This window comes from Myxocyprinus asiaticus, chromosome 44 (assembly GCF_019703515.2).
Source record: "Myxocyprinus asiaticus isolate MX2 ecotype Aquarium Trade chromosome 44, UBuf_Myxa_2, whole genome shotgun sequence".
In the NCBI taxonomy this organism is placed as follows: Eukaryota; Metazoa; Chordata; class Actinopteri; order Cypriniformes; family Catostomidae; genus Myxocyprinus; species Myxocyprinus asiaticus.
The window spans coordinates 3,777,419-3,798,526 of record NC_059387.1 but is presented as its reverse complement, the minus strand read 5'-3'; the positions used below and the strand labels follow the sequence as shown (position 1 = coordinate 3,798,526).

Here is a 21,108-nt window from a genome sequence, read left to right as displayed (position 1 = left end):
AGAAGAAAAGCTCCTCGCTGAGATTCAGGAGCCTCTCTTTCAGAATAGCTCAGAAGATTCGTCCTTTTGTTCATGGTTTATTGTGAAGGCTGTTGTCTTTGTCCTAAAGCTCAACGCTGCATCCATCACCACAATATCGCAATAAAGCCGTTTGAGACAGAAATGTTCTTCAAACCCTAAAAGATGCTGTTGGAATATTACAAATCGCTTTTTCTGATTTGTTGCCTCACGGCTTTTGCATGTTTAACTTGATTAGCTAAACATATAAACATAAATGTATTTATTTCTGTACATTTTTTTTGTCCCCCAGAGAACAAAATGTTTACTGCGAGGTCTTGATAATATCTTTTAAATATCTCGTGTTGTTCTAGAAATCAGGATTTAATAGCAAGTTTCTGCACTAGGTACATTAAGCGGGCTCTCCCAATCTGTTTGAATAAATAGTGACTGTAAGTAATTGAGTAGAGAATGCATAGGCATGTGCCTCTTACGTAAGAAGAAATCCGGTTGGTTGAAGTGGAAAAGCAAATTTGAATATCGCATGCTATTGGGCGAAATGCCGGCGGGCAGTCAGAAGGGGCGGGCTTTTGGAGTGACTGAACGCCATTGGGAAGTCCGATCCATTTCGAGGGAATCGGTTCGTTCGGATGGTTCCGATTTACTGAATCAATTCAACCGACTCACTGATTCAACACTCAAAACAGTACTCCAAGTTCTCCGCGCAGTAAGTTGATTTTTTTTTTTTTTTTTGTAGTAAAAACATATATTTAAATAGATACTCCTATTTTCGATTAGGTGTAAACATAGTGTCATATGCTGTGTTTGTCACCACCTTGCAAAATTAATGTTTCCGTCAAAGTTACTACAGTTATTGCTAATAAAAAAATGTATTAAAAAAAGTTCAGTGTACTAATCTTTCAAAATCTTCCTGTCATTTTGAACTCTTATTTGAATACTTATTTTATTGCAGTAACAATAACTATGGTAATTAGGTGCAATCTATGATTAGAATTTTAAAACGGCCACCTTACAGTTTTACTTTCAATTTTCTAGTGAAGTGACATACAAACGCCTTGCGAATCGGTTTGAATGAATCATTCAAAAGAACCGGGTTAAAAGAACGACTCGTTCTCGAATCAGACATCACTAGTATCGGTCGCGCCGCCAACTGGAAGAAGCCGAGATCAAACTGTTCGCGTTCAAATCGATGATACAAATATGCGCGCGTTGTAAACGCTAGTCACTCTTCTGTTAGATGCTGTAATCGCAGCCTGCTTTCATTTCAGCATGAACACGGATTGCTTTCGTTGTGGAATACTGGAAATAATGTCCGGACGATAGATTGAAAATCGATTGCATCTCATGAGATATTCGGATATTAGTCGCTTGTTTGGAAACGAAACGATGCATTATGATTCATGGTCATCTAACACTAACTGGACCAGGTAGGCGTACTGACCTATTCGTTTGCCATTAAGACCTCAGTCAAGATACTATGGTTAGTATCGGCATAGAAACGAGGTGATGTTGCTATGTCAGGAATGAAGGAAATGTTAAAGGATAGTGATGTTGATTAGGCTTTTTCATGCTGGATGTCAGCAGTCACATTGAGTGGACTGACTTATGATTGCTTTCCAGTAACAACCACAAACAGTAATTAAACATAATAATAGCCTAATGCTTCAGAGTCCTGTTATGATCAAACGTCCTTGTTGTATGGATGCATTCAAACAACACGCATATTGTGATCTGACAGGCAGCTCATGATATTGATTGTGCTGTTTAAATCAGGAATAACCTGATTCAGACATGGGGAAACTGTATCTCTCCAGTAACCCTGGTCGCTCCAGAGGAACGAACTGGAAATCAAATGGATATGTTAGGGCAGTATGTTAGATGCTAGACTTTATTGGAGACAGTGTGACAAATAAAGCAGAGCAGATAGTAGATTATGTTCTGATGATCTCTTCATACAGACTGAGATGATGAGAAGAATATGCTTTATATTGTATATGTTTACTAACTCCTGGGATAAATAAAGTATGTTCTACCCTACTCTAATCTACCTTGCTCTGCACTACTTAAATTACATTTAATAAATGTGAATGTGTTCAACTTTCTCTGTTCTACTGTTCATTTTGCTCTGCTATTATCTATTGAAATTCACTGTACTCTACTGTGTTTTCCTCTATGTTACTCTATACTTTATTCTGCTCTGTTTTACTCTACTGCACTTTACTCTATATACTCTACTTTGGGGAAAAAAGCACCTGCTAAATGAATAAATGTAAATGTGTTTAACTCTACCTTATTCTTTTATATTCTAATACACTATAAATAAACTCTACTTAAAGGGATAGTTCACCCAAAAATGAAAATTCTCTCATCATTTACTCACCTTCATGCCATCCCAGATGTGTATGAATTTCGTTCTACTACAGAACAAAAATGAAGATTTTTAGAAGAATATTTCAGCTCTGTAGGCCATACAATGCAACTGAATGGTGATCAGACCTTTGTAGCTCCAGAAATCACTTTAAGGAAACACAAAAGTAATCCATAAGACTCCAGTGGTTAAATCCATGTCTTCAGAAGCGATATGATAGTTGTGGGTGAGAAACAGATCAATAAGCCCATTTTTTTAATGCCCAGAAGGTGGTGATATGCACGAAGTATGCTAATCACCAAAAACACAAGAAGAAGAATGTGAAAGTGAAAATGTAGATTTATAGTAAAAAACAAACAAACAAAAGACCTTAATATTGATCTGTTTCTCACCCACACCTTTCATATCACTTCTGAAGATATGGATTTAACCACTGGAGTTGTATGGATTACTTTTATGCTTCCTTTATGTGCTTTTTTGACCTTCAAAGTTCTGGCCACCATTCACTTGCATTGTATGGACCTACAGAGCTGAAATATTCCTCTAAAAATCTTAATTTGTGTTCTGCAGAAGAAAGAAAGTCATACACATCTGGGTTGGCATGAGGATGAGTAAATGATGAGAGAATTTTCACTATCCTGGGACAGTGTGAATCTCAGAGCTTTATAAATTTCCTCTAGTCTACACTGTTACACTGACATTGACACATTTATTTCTGTAGCATATTTAAAAACAACATGTTTACCAAAGTGCTGTACAATAAAATAATAATAAATACAACACATTATTCACAATTACAGCAACTTAAAAAGTGTTGCACTTACAGTATCTCATAAGGGAGAAAACATAAGTTTTGAGCCTGGATTTAAAAATGTTAAGATTGGGAGATGTCCTAATATGGAGAGGTAGAGGAATCAAACTGTGTCCTCTCCAGTAACTTCTCTCTGGCCACAGGACTCTGCAGTGGACGGACATGAAGAGATCGGACAGTGTGGATTAGATCATTGGGGATATAGCGCTTTGATTTCTCTCATCTCTTCTCAATGTTGGCCTCCAGAGGACCTCTGCCTTTGTGCTCTGAAATGAAATAATGGCGACGCACTGGGCTGCATCAATGCCACACGATGAGCCGAAAAATTCAGCCGTGTTGCCAGTTTGCGAGGTAAATCATTGTTTTATTAAAGTGAAAAAGCACAATGAAATCCACATATGCACATTATTGGTAAGGACAGGACAAGTGCTTCACATACTGTGAGTGTGCAGTTTCAGTGTAGACAGTTGCTTTGATTATAATGGGAGCGTCCCAGTGTATTGATGGTTATACCATGGTTCTTTGATATATGATTACCATATTCATGGACCATGGTATTTACATGGTACTTAAAAGAAAACCATGTTACTACCATGGTATATGCCCAAAACGTATCGGTTACTGTCGTAACCTCCGTTCCCTGATGGAGGGAATGAGATTGTAGTGTCGATGTAGTGACACTAGGGGTTGCTCTTGAGAGCCCCGATCACCTCAGATCTTTGAGAAATGGCCAATGAGAATTGGCGAGTGGAATTTGCATGCCACTCCCCAGGACATACAGGTATAAAAGGGAGCTGGAACGCAGGATTCATTCAGGTTTTGTGCTGAGGAGCCGAGACACGGTCCCGGCCATTTCAGCGGCTAGTACAGCATTGTGGCAAGAGGGACACAACGTACCACGGAATATACATCACAGGGGTTACCGGAGTAATCGGCAGGGCATATTAGACACCGTAGTGGGGCTGGCTGCGAACTCCTCCGCCGAGTTCGCGAACCATAGGACTAGGGAGGAAGGACTTCCAGGGTCCAGGACTTCGTGAACTCGACTGGGGGTAAAAGTGCACGTTTTCACCTCAGGGGAGGGGAAAGGTGTTCCGTATTACCAAACTCTACCTGTTTGTACCTGAAAGAACACGGGTTGAAACCAGCTCTACCCCGGAGAATGTAAAATCTCGCAAAAGTTTTGGGTGTTGCCCAGCCCACTGCCCTGCAGATGTCTGCTAGAGAGGTGCCATGGGCCAGTGCCCACGAGGACGCCATACTCCTTGTAGAGTGTGCACGAACCCGCAAGGGGGCGGGCATGGCCTGGGTCTGGTAGGCCAATGCATTGGCGTCCACAATCCAGTGGGCAAGCCTCTGTTTGGAGACGGCGTTCCCTTTCCGCTGTCCGCCAAAGCAGACAAAGAGCTGCTCAGAGCATCTAAAGCTCTGCGTGCGATCCAAGTAGGTGCGCAAAGCACGCACCGGACAAAGAAACGACAGGTCTGTGTCTGCCTCCTCCCGGGGCAGCGCTTGCAGGTTCACCACCTGATCCCTGAAAGGGGTCGTGGGAACCTTGGGCACATAGCCCGGTCGGGTCTCAAGTGTCGCTGACAGAGAACGCTTGCAGGTCCCCCACCCTCTTGATGGAGGTGAGCGCAATAAGGAGGGCCATCTTTAAGGAGAAGGCTTTCAGCTTGACTGACTCTAGCGTCTCAAATGGGGCTCTACGAAGGCCCAGGTGGACCACGGTGAGATCCCATGAGGGGAAGAGACATGGCCTGGTAGGATTAAGCCTCCAGGCGCCTTTGAGGAACCTGATGATCAGGTCGTGCTGTCCAAGGGACTTACCGTTGACTGCGTTGTGGTGTGCCGCTATAGTGGCTACATAAACCTTCAAGGTGGAGGGTGAAAGCTGCCCCTCTAGCCTCTCCTGCAGAAATGAGAGCACTGACCTGACTGCGCATCTTTGGGGGTCTTCGGCTCGGGAAGAACACCAATTCGCGAATAAGCGCCACTTTAGGGCATAAAGCTGCCTGGTGAGGGAGCTCTGGCTTGAGTGATCGTGTCTACGACTGCTGGTGGTAGACCGCATAGACCTTCCACGTCCCATCCAGGGGCAAGACATGGAGATTCCAGAGGTCTGGGCACAGAAGCCAGAGGGTGCCCCGTCCCTGAGAAAGAAGGTCTTTCCTCAGGGGAATCCGCCAGGGAGGTGCTACCTCTAGGAGCGTGAGGTCCGAGAACCAAGTCTGAGTGGGCCAGGATGAGGGTGACTTGTTCCTCGTCCTCCCTGACCTTGCACAGGGACTGTGCAAGAAGGCTCACTGGGGGAATGCATATTTGCACAGCCCCCCGGGGCCAGCTGTGTGCCAGCACGTCAGTCCCGAGGGGGGCTCCTGTCAGGGAATACCAGAGCGTGCAGTAGGAGGATTCCCGGAAAGCGAACAGGTCTACCTGTGCTTTGCCAGATCGACTCCAAATCAGCTGGACCACCTGGGGGTGGAGTCTCCACTCTCCGCTGAGCATTGCCTGCCACGACAGCGTGTCCGCTGTGGCGTTGAGGCTGCCGGGGATATGAGTGGCCCACAGCGACCTCAGCCGCTGCTGACTCCAGAGGAGGAGATGGCAGGCGAGTTGCGACATGCGACGAGAGCGTACGCCGCCTTATAGCGATTTATATATGCTACTGTCGCTGTGTTGTCGGACCGGACCAACACATGCTTGCCCTGGATCAACGGCAATAGCCTCCGCAGGGTGAGTAGTACAGCCAGAAACTCTAGGCAGTTGATGTGCCAACCCAGTCACGGTCCTGACCAGGAACCGGCGACTGCGTGCCCATTGCACACGGCGCCCCAGCCCAGTTTGGAGGCATCTGTGGTGACCACGACACGTCTGGACACTTGCTGTAGGGGAACTCCTGCCCGTAGAAACGCAAGGGCTGAATAAGTGGCGGCAGAGCGGCGTAATAGCTACGTGATGTGTGCCGCATCTCGGGACTCAAGTCTGAAGCCAGTGCTGAAGTGGTCTCATATGCATCAACCCGAGCGGCGTGACTGCCGCTGAGGAAGGCATATGCCCCAGGAGCCTCTGAAAGTGTTTCAGTGGAACCGCTGTCCTCCGCCTGAATGACTTCAGGCAGTTCAACGCCATCTGCGCACGCTCGCTTGTGAGGCGGGCTATCATTGAGACTGAGTCTAACTCCATACCGAGAAAAGAGATCCTCTGAACCGGGAAGAGCTTGCTCTTTTCCCAGTTGACCCGAAGCCCTAGACAGCTGAGGTGCCTGAGCACCAAATCCCTGTGCGCGCACAGCAACTCTCGAGAGTGTGCTAGAATCAGCCAATCGTTGAGGTAGTTGAGTATGCGAAGCCCACTGCCCTTAACTGGGCAAGAGCTGCCTCTGCGACTTTCGTGAAGATGCGAGGGGACAGGGACAGGCCAAAGGGGAGGACCTTGTACTGATATGCCTGGCCGTCGAAAGCAAACCGTAGGAAGGGTCTGTGTCGAGGTAGAACCGAGACGTGAAAGTACGCGTCCTTCAGGTCTACCGCCGCGAACCAATCTTGATGCCGGACGCACACCAGAATGTGTTTCTGTGTTAACATCTTGAATGGGAGTTTGTGTAAGGCCCGGTTCAGAACTCGCAGGTCCAAGATTGGCCGCAACCCACCGCCTTTCTTTGGTATGATGAAGTAAGTGCTGTAGAACCCTTTCCCCATGTCGGCTGGATGGACAGGCTCTATCGCGCCCTTGTGTAGAAGGGTCGCGATCTCTGTACGCAGGGTGGCGGCGTTCTCGCCCTGCACTGAAATGAAGCGGACGCTGAACCGGGGTGGGTGCCTGGCTAACTGAATTGCGTAGCCGAGTCTGGCCAGCCACCGCGACGGGTTGGAAAGCGTTAGCCACGCGTCCAAGTTCCGGGCGAGGGGCAGACGGGGTGCGGGATCTTGAGCTGCACCGGGGCAAGATGTGCTGGATGGCCTCCATCTGCTTCTTCACCGCCGAGAACTGCTGGGCGAAGTCCTCAACGGTGTCGCCGAAAAGGCCAATCTGGGAGATGGGCACGTTGAGAAAGTGTGCTTGGTTTGCGTCCCTCATCTCAACCAGATTCAGCCACAGGTGGCGCTCCTGGACCACCAAGGTGGACATCGCCTGCCCGAGTGCTCGCGCCGTGACCTTCGTCGCCCAGAGGGCGAGGTTGGTCGCCGAACGCAGCTCCTGCAACACATTGGGATCAGGACTACCCACGTGCAGTTCTTTTAGCGCCTTGGCCTGGTGTACCTGCAGGAGGGCCATGGCATGCAGGGCGGAGGCGGCCTGTCCTGCGGCACTGTAGGCTTTGGCTGCCAGAGAGGACGTAGTCCTACAGGCTCTGGAGGGGAGCGCCAGACGATGCCGCCAGGTAGTGGCGTTTTGCGGGCACAGGAGGGACCTCCGCGTACCCGTTGACCGCCCCACCATCGAGGGTAGTGAGAGCGGACGAACCCGGAAATCTGTTTCAGGCAGCGAAAGGTGCCCTCCATGACCTTGTGAGTTCGTCATGCACCTCCGGGAAGAAAGGAACCGGGGGGGGGGGGGTGGGCATGGGTGTGAGTGACGCCCCGAGAAGAAACCAATCATCAAGTCGCGAGCGCTCAGGGGAGGCTGGAGGGTTCCAGTCCAACCCGATACTCGCAGCGCCCCGGGAAAGCATGGCGGTCAGCTCTGTGTCGGCCTCAGACTGAGCGGGCAGACCTGAAGGTGGCCGCCCAGTCGAGTCCTCGGCATCCGACATCGCCAGTACGCTCTCCGATGCAGCAATCGAAGACTCATCCTGCTCGTGGGCCCGAAAGAGACGTCAAGCCGGCCATGAGGCGGGCTGGTCTCATTTCGGAACCGGACGGGAGCAAACGAGCATGCTAGGGAACGGGAGGTCCGCAGGGAATTACCGGCGAGACCGCGCCCATTGAACTCCCCAAATCGCCTCCAGCACCAGCCGGGCCGGCCTCATACCCGTGGGTAGAAGGCACAGCGCGGGGGTGGCTAGAGTGGCTTTCCCTCGGAAGAAGGAAAGCCGTGACCGCAACGTTGCCATGGTCATATCCTCGCAATGAGAACATGAACCATCCACAAATGCTGCCTCAGTGTGATCACTGCCCAGACACGTGAGGCAACGCCCGTGCCCGTCGGAGGTGGAGAGATAACGACCGCATCCAGGAATCACACAAAGACGGAAAGGCATCTTTAAAAAGACGTTCAACATCAATGTGTGTGCTCTAATAGAGAAAATATACTCTTTAGCAGGAATATACACTCTTTTAGCGCTGTCGAAGTGCCCAGGGGTGAAATCTGCACTCGTTGTGCAGAAGGAGAGAAAGCCGCTGGAGATGCGCCGTATAACCAACAGCATATGCTTCTTAAGAGGTGAATGGAAAAGCAGTAGTATTCAGCTCGCTGATAGTACAAACGCTTGGCTCCGAAGAAAAAATCTGAATGAATCCTGCATTCCAGCTCCCTTTTATACCCGTATGTATGGGGGAGTGGAATGCAAATTCCACTCGCCAATTCTCATTGGCCTTTTCTCAAAGATCTGAGGTGATCGAGGCTCTCAAGAGAGCATGGTGGTAGGATGGTTCTTAGGGGTAGGATGGTTCTTAGGGGTGACTTGTTCATGTTGATCTCAATTTGAGGGTAGTCTTTACAAGATGTTGTTTTGATATGCAAGTCAACTATGAAAATTCAACATTATAAATTTAGATCTGCATGAAATGCAGTTTTATAGATGGAGAACTGACCTTATGGCAAAGCATTTTCATCTTGAGACTGCAATCATTAAATGAAAAATTTATTTTATTTGGCAAGCAAAGGCCTTGCTTATCTAATATCAGTAATGTCTGAACCATCAGTGTTGCCAGTGCGTAATGTCACTCTCTTAAATAATAGAAAAGCATTGGAATTTGCGTGCCCAATCTTTGACATGCACCGTTACATCACTGAAAACCTGACTGCTGAATGCATGTTATAAGAGCATAACGCAGAGCTGCAGCCTCATGTTTGGATTAACCTATCAGTAATGGCAATACCAGTGTGTGTGTGTGTAATCTCCTTACTAAGTATGCTCAGAGGGTAGGTGTCATAAATCTGTGGGTACAGGGAGGTGGGTGGGCACAGTTTGTGAACGTGCACAGATCACTCAGCATGTGTCCAAAGGGATTTGATATTTACATACTATATGATTTTATTTCTTAAACACAGCCAGTTCTTGAAATAAAGTAGCTATTTTGAAAGAACTGTACATTATTTTGAAGGAGCAGTACATTATTTTGAGAGAACAGTGCAGAATTTTGAAGGAACAGTACATTGTTTTATAAGAACAGTGCATTATTTTGAAAGAACAGTGCAACATATTGAAGGAACAGTACATTATTTTAAAAAAATCAATGCATTCATTTAAAGAAACAGTCCATTATTTTGAAGGAACAGTAGCTTACATTATTTTGAAGGAGCAGTAAATTAATGTAAAAGAACAATGCATTGATTTAAAGGAACAGTCCATTATTGTGAAGGAACAGTCTATTATTTTGAAGGAACAGTACATTATTTTATAGGAATAGTATATTATTTTGAGAGAACAGTGCAATATTTTGAAGGGACAGTAGAATGTTTTAAAAGAACAATGTATTAATTTGAAGGAATAATCTATGTTTTGAAGAAACAGTACATTATTTTGAAAGAACCATGCATTAATTTAAAGGAACAGTCCATTATTTTGAAGAAACAGTATATTATTGTAAAAGATCAATGCATTAATTTAAAGGAACAGTCCATTATTTTGAAGAAACAGTATATTATTGTAAAAGAACAATGCATTAATTTAAAGGCACAGACCATTATTTTGAAGGAACAGTCCATTATTTTGAGGTAACAGTGCATTGTTTTGAAGGAACAGTGCATTTTGTGCACGTTTCTGTTATTTTGTATATATATATATATACAGTGCATAGGGGAAATTATTCACAGTGCTTCACTTTTTCCACATTTTGTCATGTTACAGCCTTATTCCAAAATGGATTCAATTCATTATTTTCCTCAAAATTCTACAAACAATACCCCATAATGACAACATGAAAGAAGTTTGTTTGAAATCTTTGCAAATTTATTAAAAATAAAAAATGAAACAAATCACATGTACATAAGTATTCACAGCCTTTGCCATGACACTCAAAATTGAGCTCAGGTACATCCTGTTTCCACTGATCATCCTTGAGATGTTTCTACAACTTGATTGGAGTTCACCTGTGGTAAATTCAGTTGATTGGACATGATTTGGAAAGGCACACACCTGTCTATATAAGGTCCCACAGTTAACAGTGCATGTCAGAGCAAAAACCAAGCCATGAAGTCCAAGGAATTGTCTGTAGACCTCCGAGACAGGATTGTATCAAGGCACAGATCTGGGGAAGGGTACAGAAAAATGTCTGCAGCATTGAAGGTTCCAATGAGCACAGTGGCCTCCATCATCCGTAAATGAAAGAAGTTTGGAACCACGAGGACTCTTCCTAGAGCTGGCCACCTGGCCAAACTGAGCGATCGGGGGAGAAGGGCCTTAGTCAGGGAGGTGACCAAGAACCCGATGGTCACTCTGACAGAGCTCCAGCATTTCTCTGTGGAGAGAGGAGAACCTTCCAGAAGAACAACCATCTCTGCAGCACTCCACCAATCAGGCCTGTATGGTAGAGTGGCCAGACGGAAGCCACTCCTCAGTAAAAGGCACATGACAGCCCACCTGGAGTTTGCCAAAAGGCACCTGAAGGATTCTCAGACCATGAGAAACAAAGATTGAACTCTTTGGCCTGAATGGCAAGCGTCATATCTGGAGGAAACCAGGCACCACTCATCACCTGGCCAATACCATCCCTAAAGTGAAGCATGGTGGTGGCAGCATCATGCTGTGGGGATGTTTTTCAGCGGCAGGAACTGGGAGACTAGTCAGGATGGAGGGAAAGATGAATGCAGCAATGTACAGAGACATCCTTGATGAAAACCTGCTCCAGAGTGCTCTGGATCTCAGACTGGGGCGAAGGGTCATCTTCCAACAGGACAACGACCCTAATCACACAGCCAAGATAACAAAGGAGTGGCTCCGGGACAACTCTGTGAATGTCCTTGAGTGGCCCAGCCAGAGCCCAGACTTGGACCCGATTGAACATCTCTGGAGAGATCTGAAAATGGCTGTGCACCGATGCTCCCCATCCAACCTGATGGAGCTTGAGAGGTCCTGCAAAGAAGAATGGGAGAAACTGCCCAAAAATAGGTGTGCCAAGCTTGTAGCATCATACTCAAAAAGACTTGAGGATTGGTGCCAAAGGTGCTTCAACAAAGTATTGAGCAAAGGCTGTGAATACTTATGTACATGTGATTTTTTTTATTTTTATTTTTTTTTCGTTTTTTTTTTTTAAATAAATTTGCAAAGATTACAAACAAACTTCTTTCACTTTATCATTATGGGGTATTGTTTGTAGAATTTTGAGGAAAATAATGAATTTAATCCATTTTGGAATAAGGCTGTAACATAACAAAATGTGGAAAAAGTGAAGCGCTGTGAATACTTTCCGGATGCACTGTGTATATATATATATATATTCTTTTTAAATTTTTTTTGCTGTTCATCTGCTTGTGTCTTGTTTGATGTGGTCTGAACTTTCTTTAAACTGTTTACCATAGGCTTGGCTTAAAACTGTCTGAAAGCTCAATAATTGAAGAGGGTAGGTCACACGGTGTGGCAGTGTTTATCTGAATCAACACGGCATTGAGTGTGACTAGTTTGTAAATTTCACCAGCCAGTGGCTCTCTCTGAGTTCCCTTAATCTACTCTGCCTTAAATTGAGTTGTCTTTGAAATTAAAGCCAGTAAAACATTATCTACAGGTGAGCAGCAAATACATTTATAAACAGCTTTGCATGTTCCTGCAGTGACTAGAAGTCAGTTTCTGTTTGGTTTTACATTGCATACAGTCAGACACTGTCTGAAGTCACCAGTTGCGATGGTGTGGCATGATTTTGGGGTCTTGGTTGTCTCAGTCTACTGCACATAGGGCACCTGTTCCACTGCTGCCTATTTAGAAAATTAAACAGTAACCAAAGTTCTCCGCAAGTGTCTGAAAAGTCCCCAGCAGACTCATAAAAATGCTTTTATGCACACCATTAAATACTTTAATGTCCTCCTCTGTTTGTATACAAAGGCTTGTTTGATGTTCGTGTGTAATTTATATTGCAGAACAAAACATGTAAAGTTCTTCAAGTAATATTACCTCAGACCTTATTTTACTCATAAACCAAAGAACCCATAGGAAATTCTCGAGGCAACCCATGGTGAAATTTATTAATCAACATTTCTTTCGACTCCGCCATCTTAGAAGAACAGCTCGTTGTACATTCTGTAATTGCCATACTGTGAATAGAATTTGTACAAAACAAGGTATCTTAGAAGGCAGCATAATAACTGCTTATCCGTGCTGCTTACATATGATGCCTTAATATGCTGTCTGGGTAGGCAGCTCATAGGTTTGGAAAGAGTTTGTGTACTAGTCATTATATTGGTACACAGACAATATTAGAACATGTAATTGCTTTATTTAAATGCATGAAAGAGCAATGTGATGCATTATCCACACATTTGGCATCCCTCATGGTTAATTATGTGGGCCGTTTGTGTTAACGCCTCTGATTAAGCTTGTTTAATTCATTATCACCCTGGAGTCCTCTACTTCCTGTTTAACATGAGTTAAACCAGCATCTCCCCATTTCTACCTCAATAACTTCATCCCCCAAGACACAAATAAAGAGTAAGGCACATATAGTATGCATCAGTGCCCTAATCGTGGAGCTTTTCGAAAGTACTTCCTTGTATGGCACAGACAGATGCAGGACTGTACCTGCTCTCATCTCCCATAACACTTATTAGACGCCCCCCGGGTTCAATGGGCCCAGCAGTCTCTGTTCTGTCCTATCTAGTTCTCCATGTCTAATGAGAGCGATAGGAGGATGTCTCTGTCTGTCTCTCTCTCTCTCTTTGTGTCTCCCTCTCTCAGTCGGCCAGCCCCCTGGGAGTGTACCAATGCTGTGGAGGGTTATTAAAGACCAGCTGCTCCTCGCTATTACACCTCCCCTAACAAACACAAGCACACATTCTCCCTGTCTGGTGTTCCCCGACTGAGGTCACCTTGTTTAGGCTCTCTCATTTCTCTTTTACTCTTGGAAAGCTCATTGTGAAGAAAATCTGACAGTGCTGTCTTACAGGTCAACAACATGAAATTGCAGAGCGTGTTGCAATCATCTGATTTGAATTGAGTGTATATTTTAAAAATAAATAAATAATAATATTAATTAATATAAAAAAAACAATTAAATTCACAAGGTAAAACATTAAAAAATGTGTTGTTATGGTGCTTTCAGTAAAGCACAGGGTAAATAGAATTTACAAATCACTCCTTTTTGTTTTCATTAGCATTTTCCATACTGTCCCAGTTTTTTCAGAATTGGGGTTGTGCATCCTGTATACTGCAAAAAAGAAATGGTAGTATGGTAGTCTGTTATTCCAAACAACCTTTCAACCCTTCCATTCACCTGGCTCCATTCTGGTATGTAACGCTGACTTTTCATGATTGAATCAATTCCTAGTCTACATTTCTTAATGTTGAAAATCCTGTTTCACTCAAAAATGCATCAGATTATAGATGTAAAATGAGCTGAGAATGCCATTTCTTGTTTACTTCAATAAAACCCTATTAATCCATCAGTTGTTTGCTCAAATCAGTAAGCAATTGATTTTGAAGCAGGGATGTGATTCTTCCAGATTAATCCGGAATTCCGTTTTTTCCAACCTAAAAATGTGACCCCCGTGAATTGTGTAAATCTGTTAAAGAACTACTTCACTCACTTAAACTTCACTGCGGCAACTGCGTCATGCACATACTTTGTTAAAAATGCTCAAGACGGAGGCACGTGATTTTCACCATCAGGACTTCATTCATGTAAGAAGACTAAATTCAGGTTTATTTTAATTCATCAAGAGAAAAAAAATGGTTAGATATAAAATGGGTTTGAACCATTGCCACTGTTGCTGACAGGTTACAAATCACTGTTAAGCTGCAGTTCCAGCGTTACTGATGTGATATTTGCCAAGGCTGGGAAAAAAAAATCGATTTTGTTACAAATCGCGATTCTTGAGACAAATGATTTTAAAGTCGTCTACCTGATGAAATATCAATGTATTATTTTTTTTTACATGTTTAGCTTAATGCTAATACAATGGTTGAAAGATAAATATAGAAGCTATATTTGTGCAGCGTTCAATTCGAACAAGTTTTCTCTCTGAGAAGTTTCTTCTCTTTAATTCTTTATGTTCAGTCATTTAATACACCGCTGTTGCAGCCTTCAAAACGCCACTTGTTAACTGTTGGACATAAAATCCTCTGCTTTGTGTAATGTTCCAGTTACTATGCATAATCCACAGATTTATTTGTGAGGTGCTGTGGAGAGTATTTGTCAAGAGTCATTCTGCAGATTCTGTCTGACACTGCTTTAATAAATAGTTTAGCTGTATAAAGTTCTATCAAACTGATAAATATGCACCCCTTCAATATTTATAATCTAACAGCTGTGCACTTCTGAATGCGGAGCCGATCGCCATGTGACTTTAAGTGCTCTGGTTACTTGAAGCGTCATTGGCGTCCGGATGCGCAAAAGCACATTGAAGCACGCCATTCAGCGTCTGGGGTGCGCATAAGCGGTTTGTGCCACTCTTATTGGATCTTTTTGTGTTTCATACAGTGTTGGTGGTAAAGCGATAAAAGGAACACGCATTACATAATCAGATTACTTTTTCGAGTAACGAGTAAAGTAACAAAATATATATATATATATATTTTTTACCATAATATCTGAGTTACTTTTTAAATAAAGTAACTCGTTGCTTTTGTACACCTCTACTGTCCCTGTATTGCGAGAAATCAGGAGGTCTGCGGTGGTACTGCAGGGGGTCCACAAATTATTGTTTGATCCACCATTGGTGGCATTTATAATAATCAGTCACTCGCACGCGAGCGACAGCGAGAGACAGGAGTATGAATTATCGACATGTTGAAGTCCTTCGCGCTGCATGCCAAATGTTAAGGTGTGACTAAACAACGCCAGTCAGCAGAAGTGCGCAGCCCAGACAAACCCTTCACATGGCCACTGCTCATCACGAGTTGCTCAAAGCGCGACACACATCAGGTTCAGCAGTGCTGCAGTGGAGGGTTGCATGAGTAATCGCATCTGCTTTGCGTTGGTTGAGCTCTGCGGCTGAGCAAATAACAGTCTGCGTTCAGAACAATAGCGTACTTGCCTGGTGTAAATAAATAGTTGAGATGAGATTATCAAGCTGGCATACAGGGTCCTTGACGTTCCACACTCACAAGACGGTGACTCTCAAATCAACATAATTAAAGGTGCACTCAGTCATTGTTTTCCTCATTACCAATTTTTCCTCAACAGTAATTTTAAAATATATGTATAAAATCGATCACTCACATGAGATGAAGACTCCATTTTAGTAACCTTTTAAAAGTTGTTTTATTCTGCATGGACAGGGTCTGTTTTTCTTTTTTCTGTCTGTCTGTTTGTCTGTCTGTCTGTCTATCTATCTATTGGGGCTTTTCCACTGCACGGTACAGCTCGACTCGACTCGACTCTGCCCGCTTTTTGGGGGTTTTCCACTGTGGATAGTACCTGGTACTTTTTTTAGTACCACCTCCGAGGTTCCAAGCGAGCCGAGCCGATACTAAATGTGACATCAAAACCCTGCAGATCACTGATTGGTCAGAGAGAATCGTCACTACCATCGTCACTGGATTTGCGACACGGGACATCAACCCACTAGTTTTAAAGTTAGCAGCAGCGATAGCAGTATCATTTGTTCACGCGACTTTCGAATTGTAAAAATAAATGGCTGTGTGCAAAACCACGCCGTGGTCAATAAACGAGGTGCAGACGTTCCTCTCATTAGCAACGAACGAAACGACGCAAAACGAAAAAGTGTTTCAGGAAGTGTCTCAGCTGCTGGCCTGCACATGGCTACCACCGGACCTACAAACAGTGTAGGGAAAAAGTTAAAAAAAACTTAATAAAAAAGTGACTACAGAACCATCAAGGACCACAACAGCCAGAGTGGTTCAAACAGAAGAAAGTGGAAGTGGTTTGACCAAATGGACGCTATCTATGGCAATAGACCGGTGAGCAATGGGAGGAGAGTGCCCTGGACTCGGCCACGGCGTTGTTGGAGTCCACGATGGAGGATGGTACGTTTTGTTACATTAACTCTATATTCTGCTTGAAAGCTTCACTTTATTTAGTTGACCAGCTACTGGAAAGCTTGCTTCTAAAACAACCAGGCCAATTTAACTGTTACACTTGTGTAAAATCACCATGCAACAGCTGGTTTATGCAGAACAAAGAGCTAGTAGCTAACAGCTAGCGGTCGTGTTATTGTTTATGGTCAGTAATGTTTGTGTCGCGTTTAAGATGATGTCACGGCAGTAGAGGCGGCGCAACTATGACGATCAGCCTATAATCCCACCCACGTTGAGGCGGCACTAAACTGCAGTGGAAAAGCAAGCTCAGAAAAGTAAAGCGAGCAGAGTTGAGTCGAGTCGAACCGTAACGTGCAGTGGAAAAGTGCCATATCTGTCTGCCTTTTTCTTTCTTTTTGGAAGAGGCTTGGCACAGGGATTTACAGGGGAATTTAAAAATGTCACTTCATGTCAAAAATGCTGTAGGGTTGCAGACACCTGCTGTACATCCCTGCTGAAAAGACCAGCTAAAACCAGCCCAGCCAGGCTGGCCAGTTAGCTGGTTTCAGGGGGTTTTGAGCACTTTTTAGCTGGTCAGACTGGGAGGCCAAGACCATACTGACCAACTAAGATCAGCATGACCAGCCTGACAAGCTAAGACCAGCCTGACCAACTAAGATCAGCATGACCAGCCTGACCAGCTAAGGCCAGTTAAGACCAGTCTGACCAGCTAAAAAGGGTTCAAAACCCCTTTAAAACCAGCCTGACCAGCTATGACCAAGCTGGGTGACCAGCTAAAATGTTTTAGCTGGTCTTTTCAGCAGGGCAGCATTTAATGATTATTTCAATGGCTTTGCAATGTAAACATCATGAAGTATACATACAATAATATGGTAGCCTACCATCCACATTTTTATAGGCATAAAATGCAACACTCAATTTTATACAATATGTAACGGGGGTCCTGGCTCCGTCTCTCTACCCACCAAGGAGTCCTTGGCCTGAAAATGGTTGAAGACCCCTGCTATAGAGTGTGAGGCCAGAGTCTGTTTAGCAGAGATGAGTCACTTCTATTTAAATGTATGGGAGAAATTAGAATGCCCAACCAAGGAGCTCTAGCACCCAACAGTCAATGGATGTAGAAATGAAGTCCCACCTTGCAGGTAAAAGAGCCAATCACCTTTTAGATACAGACATCGCCTGTCAATCAACTCGCTAAAGCACATGCGCATTTCGTGTTTTAATGTAATATGAGGTCAACATTCGGTTGAGTGAAATGCGGTTGATTGATGTGTTAATACACGCTGCATTAAAAAAAATCAGTAAACGCATTTAGGCAGAGGGATTATAAAACTAGTCTTCCACTGGCCACGGCATGAAACACAGGGTGAAATACTCGCTCAATTCACGGATTTATGCAGCCAAACTACTCATACAGCGTGATATAGCTGCTTGTAACTGGGAGAATGGGATGAGAAAAGCTGACTCTGAATCAGTGACTCCGAGCAATGTTCTACATAGTTTGTGTACGCAGAGAAAATGTCTTAGTTTTTAAAAAATATTCTACGTTTTTGTTTTATAATAAACAAGTATTTGATTCATGAAATAAACCGTTTTTATGATATTTTGGTAGCATTAAAAATGATTCCATTCAAGTTGTATCAACATGTGCCTTAGAAGTTGTATTCGATCAATCAGTGGCATCTGTACGCACCGTGGATCAACTCAAAACAAGTGTGCACTGAGATGACTTAAGTGAAAAATATTCATTTATTCATCAGACTTATTCCTTGAACATGTTAGGCTGGCATTCCCCATCCTGACTTTTGAAAAACATCTCTATTGACTCTGACATTGTCGATGGGCACCGCCCATATGGCATATATGATGCAGGTTCAAGTGTTGGACTTTGCTGCTTTAGGTAAGACTCTGCTTTTGGTTATTCTTCATTATTCATGTTAGCTGCCATGTTGATGGAAAAACAAATCATGCATATTCATGTTATTGATACTTTATTATAAATATGACATGAAGACCTACTGATTGTAGACTTTCTAAATATCTGTTTGTTTACTATGTTGTTTTGATATGAGTGTTGCACAGTAGCTAGTATGACCTGTAATGTCTCTTGTATGCAATGCATGGCCTACAGTATTTGTATGGAATGCATAGCATAGCAGAAGAGAATGTGGCTGTGAGAAAAAAGTAACGCAAAAGAAATGCAAAAGTAAATTAACGCTTTACTTTCCATAAAAAATAACTTTTTAATTAATGAAGGTACTTTTTTAAGGAGTAAGGCAATATTCTAACGAGTTACTTTTAAAAGTAACGTTACCCAACACTTTTCTTACTTTAGTAGTTTTGTGGGATAAGAGGTTATAGTTATTTAGCCTATTTAATAGTTGAATATCTGTTAGTTATACTGTTAAATGGCTGTGCTTAGCATCCATGTGTCCTTATGAAACACATCTGATTGGGTAACATGGACATATAATGCAGCCTAATTATACATGGGTTCCTTAACACTGACTAGTCAACTAATAGCTCAGACAATGCACAGACTGGTCGATTAGTAGTTTTAAATTGGTATTTTTACACATCCTTACCTGCAAATGTCATTTCAGACACAACTGTTCTTCAATAGACATTTCTTCATGAGAAAAAGGAGCTAACACAGCTAAATAAAAAACATCAAATTGCAATACTTACAGAATTGCAAAACTTTAAAAAAATTAGGACTGCCCCCGACCAAAGATTTTCCTAGTCGACTAGTAGTCGTTAGTTTAAACCATTAGTCGACTAGTTGTTGCATGTTTATTATATTAATTTAATTACTTAAAGGTGCAATAAAATGAACCCTTCCCGGACTTCCTAGGTTGCCTATTAAAGCCTGTAGACTGATTTTCATGCGAAGGGAGCGGGTTGCTTTTACCGGGAAAATCCAAAGGATGTGACGTTTATGCGCGCTCCCGAGAGCCTTGCCTCAGACAGCGAGAAGATAGCTTCTCTTCCACTATTCAGCAGCAACAACAAATTGCAACACTAGGTAACGTTATCTTAGAGATGGAATCCAGCAAACGTCTGGCTCCCAGCACAACACCGACTCCTACACAAACTCTGAGTAAGCCAAAAAAAAAAAAAAAAACATTTATCTACTGAGGCTAAGTGGGAACATGATTGTGGTCAAAAGAAAACTAGAGTGAACATCGGCAGGGCATTTGATTCCTTGAGGGACCTTCGTTCGGTTTTGGGGATCAAAACCACCCCTGAATTGGTGTATCTTCTTATTGGACAGGTAAGCTTACATAACTGCAAAGCATGTGAAATATAGTGCCATAAGGATTGATCTGTGTGATTTTAGCTAACTTGATCTTGCCTGCTAATGCTGACGAATTGCAAGCTACTTTCTTTGTAACTTTCAAATAATTTCAACGATGTTCTCTTTATACTAAAAGTCAGGTTAATGTCAATGTTAATCTGTAATTATTCAGCAAGGTAAACAACAATAACACATGAAATGAAAAAGCTCCATTCATTAGTGTAACGTAACTTGGTTATACAGAAAATATATACATTCTATTATTATAAAACAATAGCACATCGATATATCAAAATGACAGTTGTGATGGAATCACATCAATACTGAATTTTGTCAACATATTTATAATGTACAGTCTATTTTATAAACAGCTACTGTCATCATCCACCAAATTTAGCTAACAGCTAATGATAAAGCTGGCTAGCTAGTTAACGCCGACATAGGCTATCGTATAAATGCAGTCAATGTATCATGCAAAGAAAAGTGATTACTTCAAACTACAGTCTCGCATAGTCAGACCTATATCCACACTTTGTTTTAGCCCTGTTCCAGCACTGGAGAGTCAAATATAATATGCAGTCTCAAAGTTTGTAGTAAAACAATCATTACTGTGTAATTTTAATTATGCTACCTCATCTGTCAGCATGATGTCGGTGAATCATGTTGAGTCTCTTTGTACGTTATGTCATTGTTTTGGTCGATGCTTGCTCGCGTCCCTATGGAGTGTGTGCACACGATCACGAGCAACAGGTAGATGGCTGCAGTTCACTTAACGGCCACAGGTGTCATTAATAACAAGGGTTTCGACGATGGTCAGAGTGATAGCCAAATGCTGATGCCTTTGACTATGTCAAGACGATATTTGGCTCGTTTTCCCATGTATTAAATTATTATTATTATTATTAGGCTATTATTATTATCAAATTAATATTACAACGTAGACACACAGACACACACTTTATTATATTATTAAGAACAGATGACAGAAAATCTGTCTATGTGCATGTATGATACGCTGTTTGTTCGGAGGCATGCAGTCTCGTGGAACACGTGCATCTAAAAGGTTCTCAATCTTTCTTTGTTTCTGTCTTCTGATTTATTTTATTGTAAGAACAGTATCATCTATGAGTGCTGCAAATGACCTCAGACATCTCAGCTCAGGAGGTGCTTTGAGTTCAGTTCACTTTATTTCCACAGAGCAGTTCATTGTGAACACAACTCTGCAGCTTATACATCTGATTAAAACATAAAATAATACAAAAACACATTCATCTCGAACCATGATTTATATTTCAGTGATT

General features: G+C 43.0%; 1 protein-coding gene across 1 annotated transcript in view; it reads left to right on the top strand.

The window, feature by feature from the left end:
• Positions 1-1,200: 1,200 nt before the first annotated feature.
• LOC127434231 (rho GTPase-activating protein 21-like) overlaps positions 1,201-21,108 on the top strand; it is a 196,415-nt gene continuing 176,507 nt past the window's right edge. The window contains exons 1-2 of the mRNA XM_051686807.1: positions 1,201-1,445; positions 3,341-3,548. Of these exons, the coding sequence (XP_051542767.1) occupies positions 3,477-3,548 (72 nt within the window). The 5' untranslated portion in view covers positions 1,201-1,445; positions 3,341-3,476. The remainder of the gene's footprint in view (positions 1,446-3,340; positions 3,549-21,108) is intronic.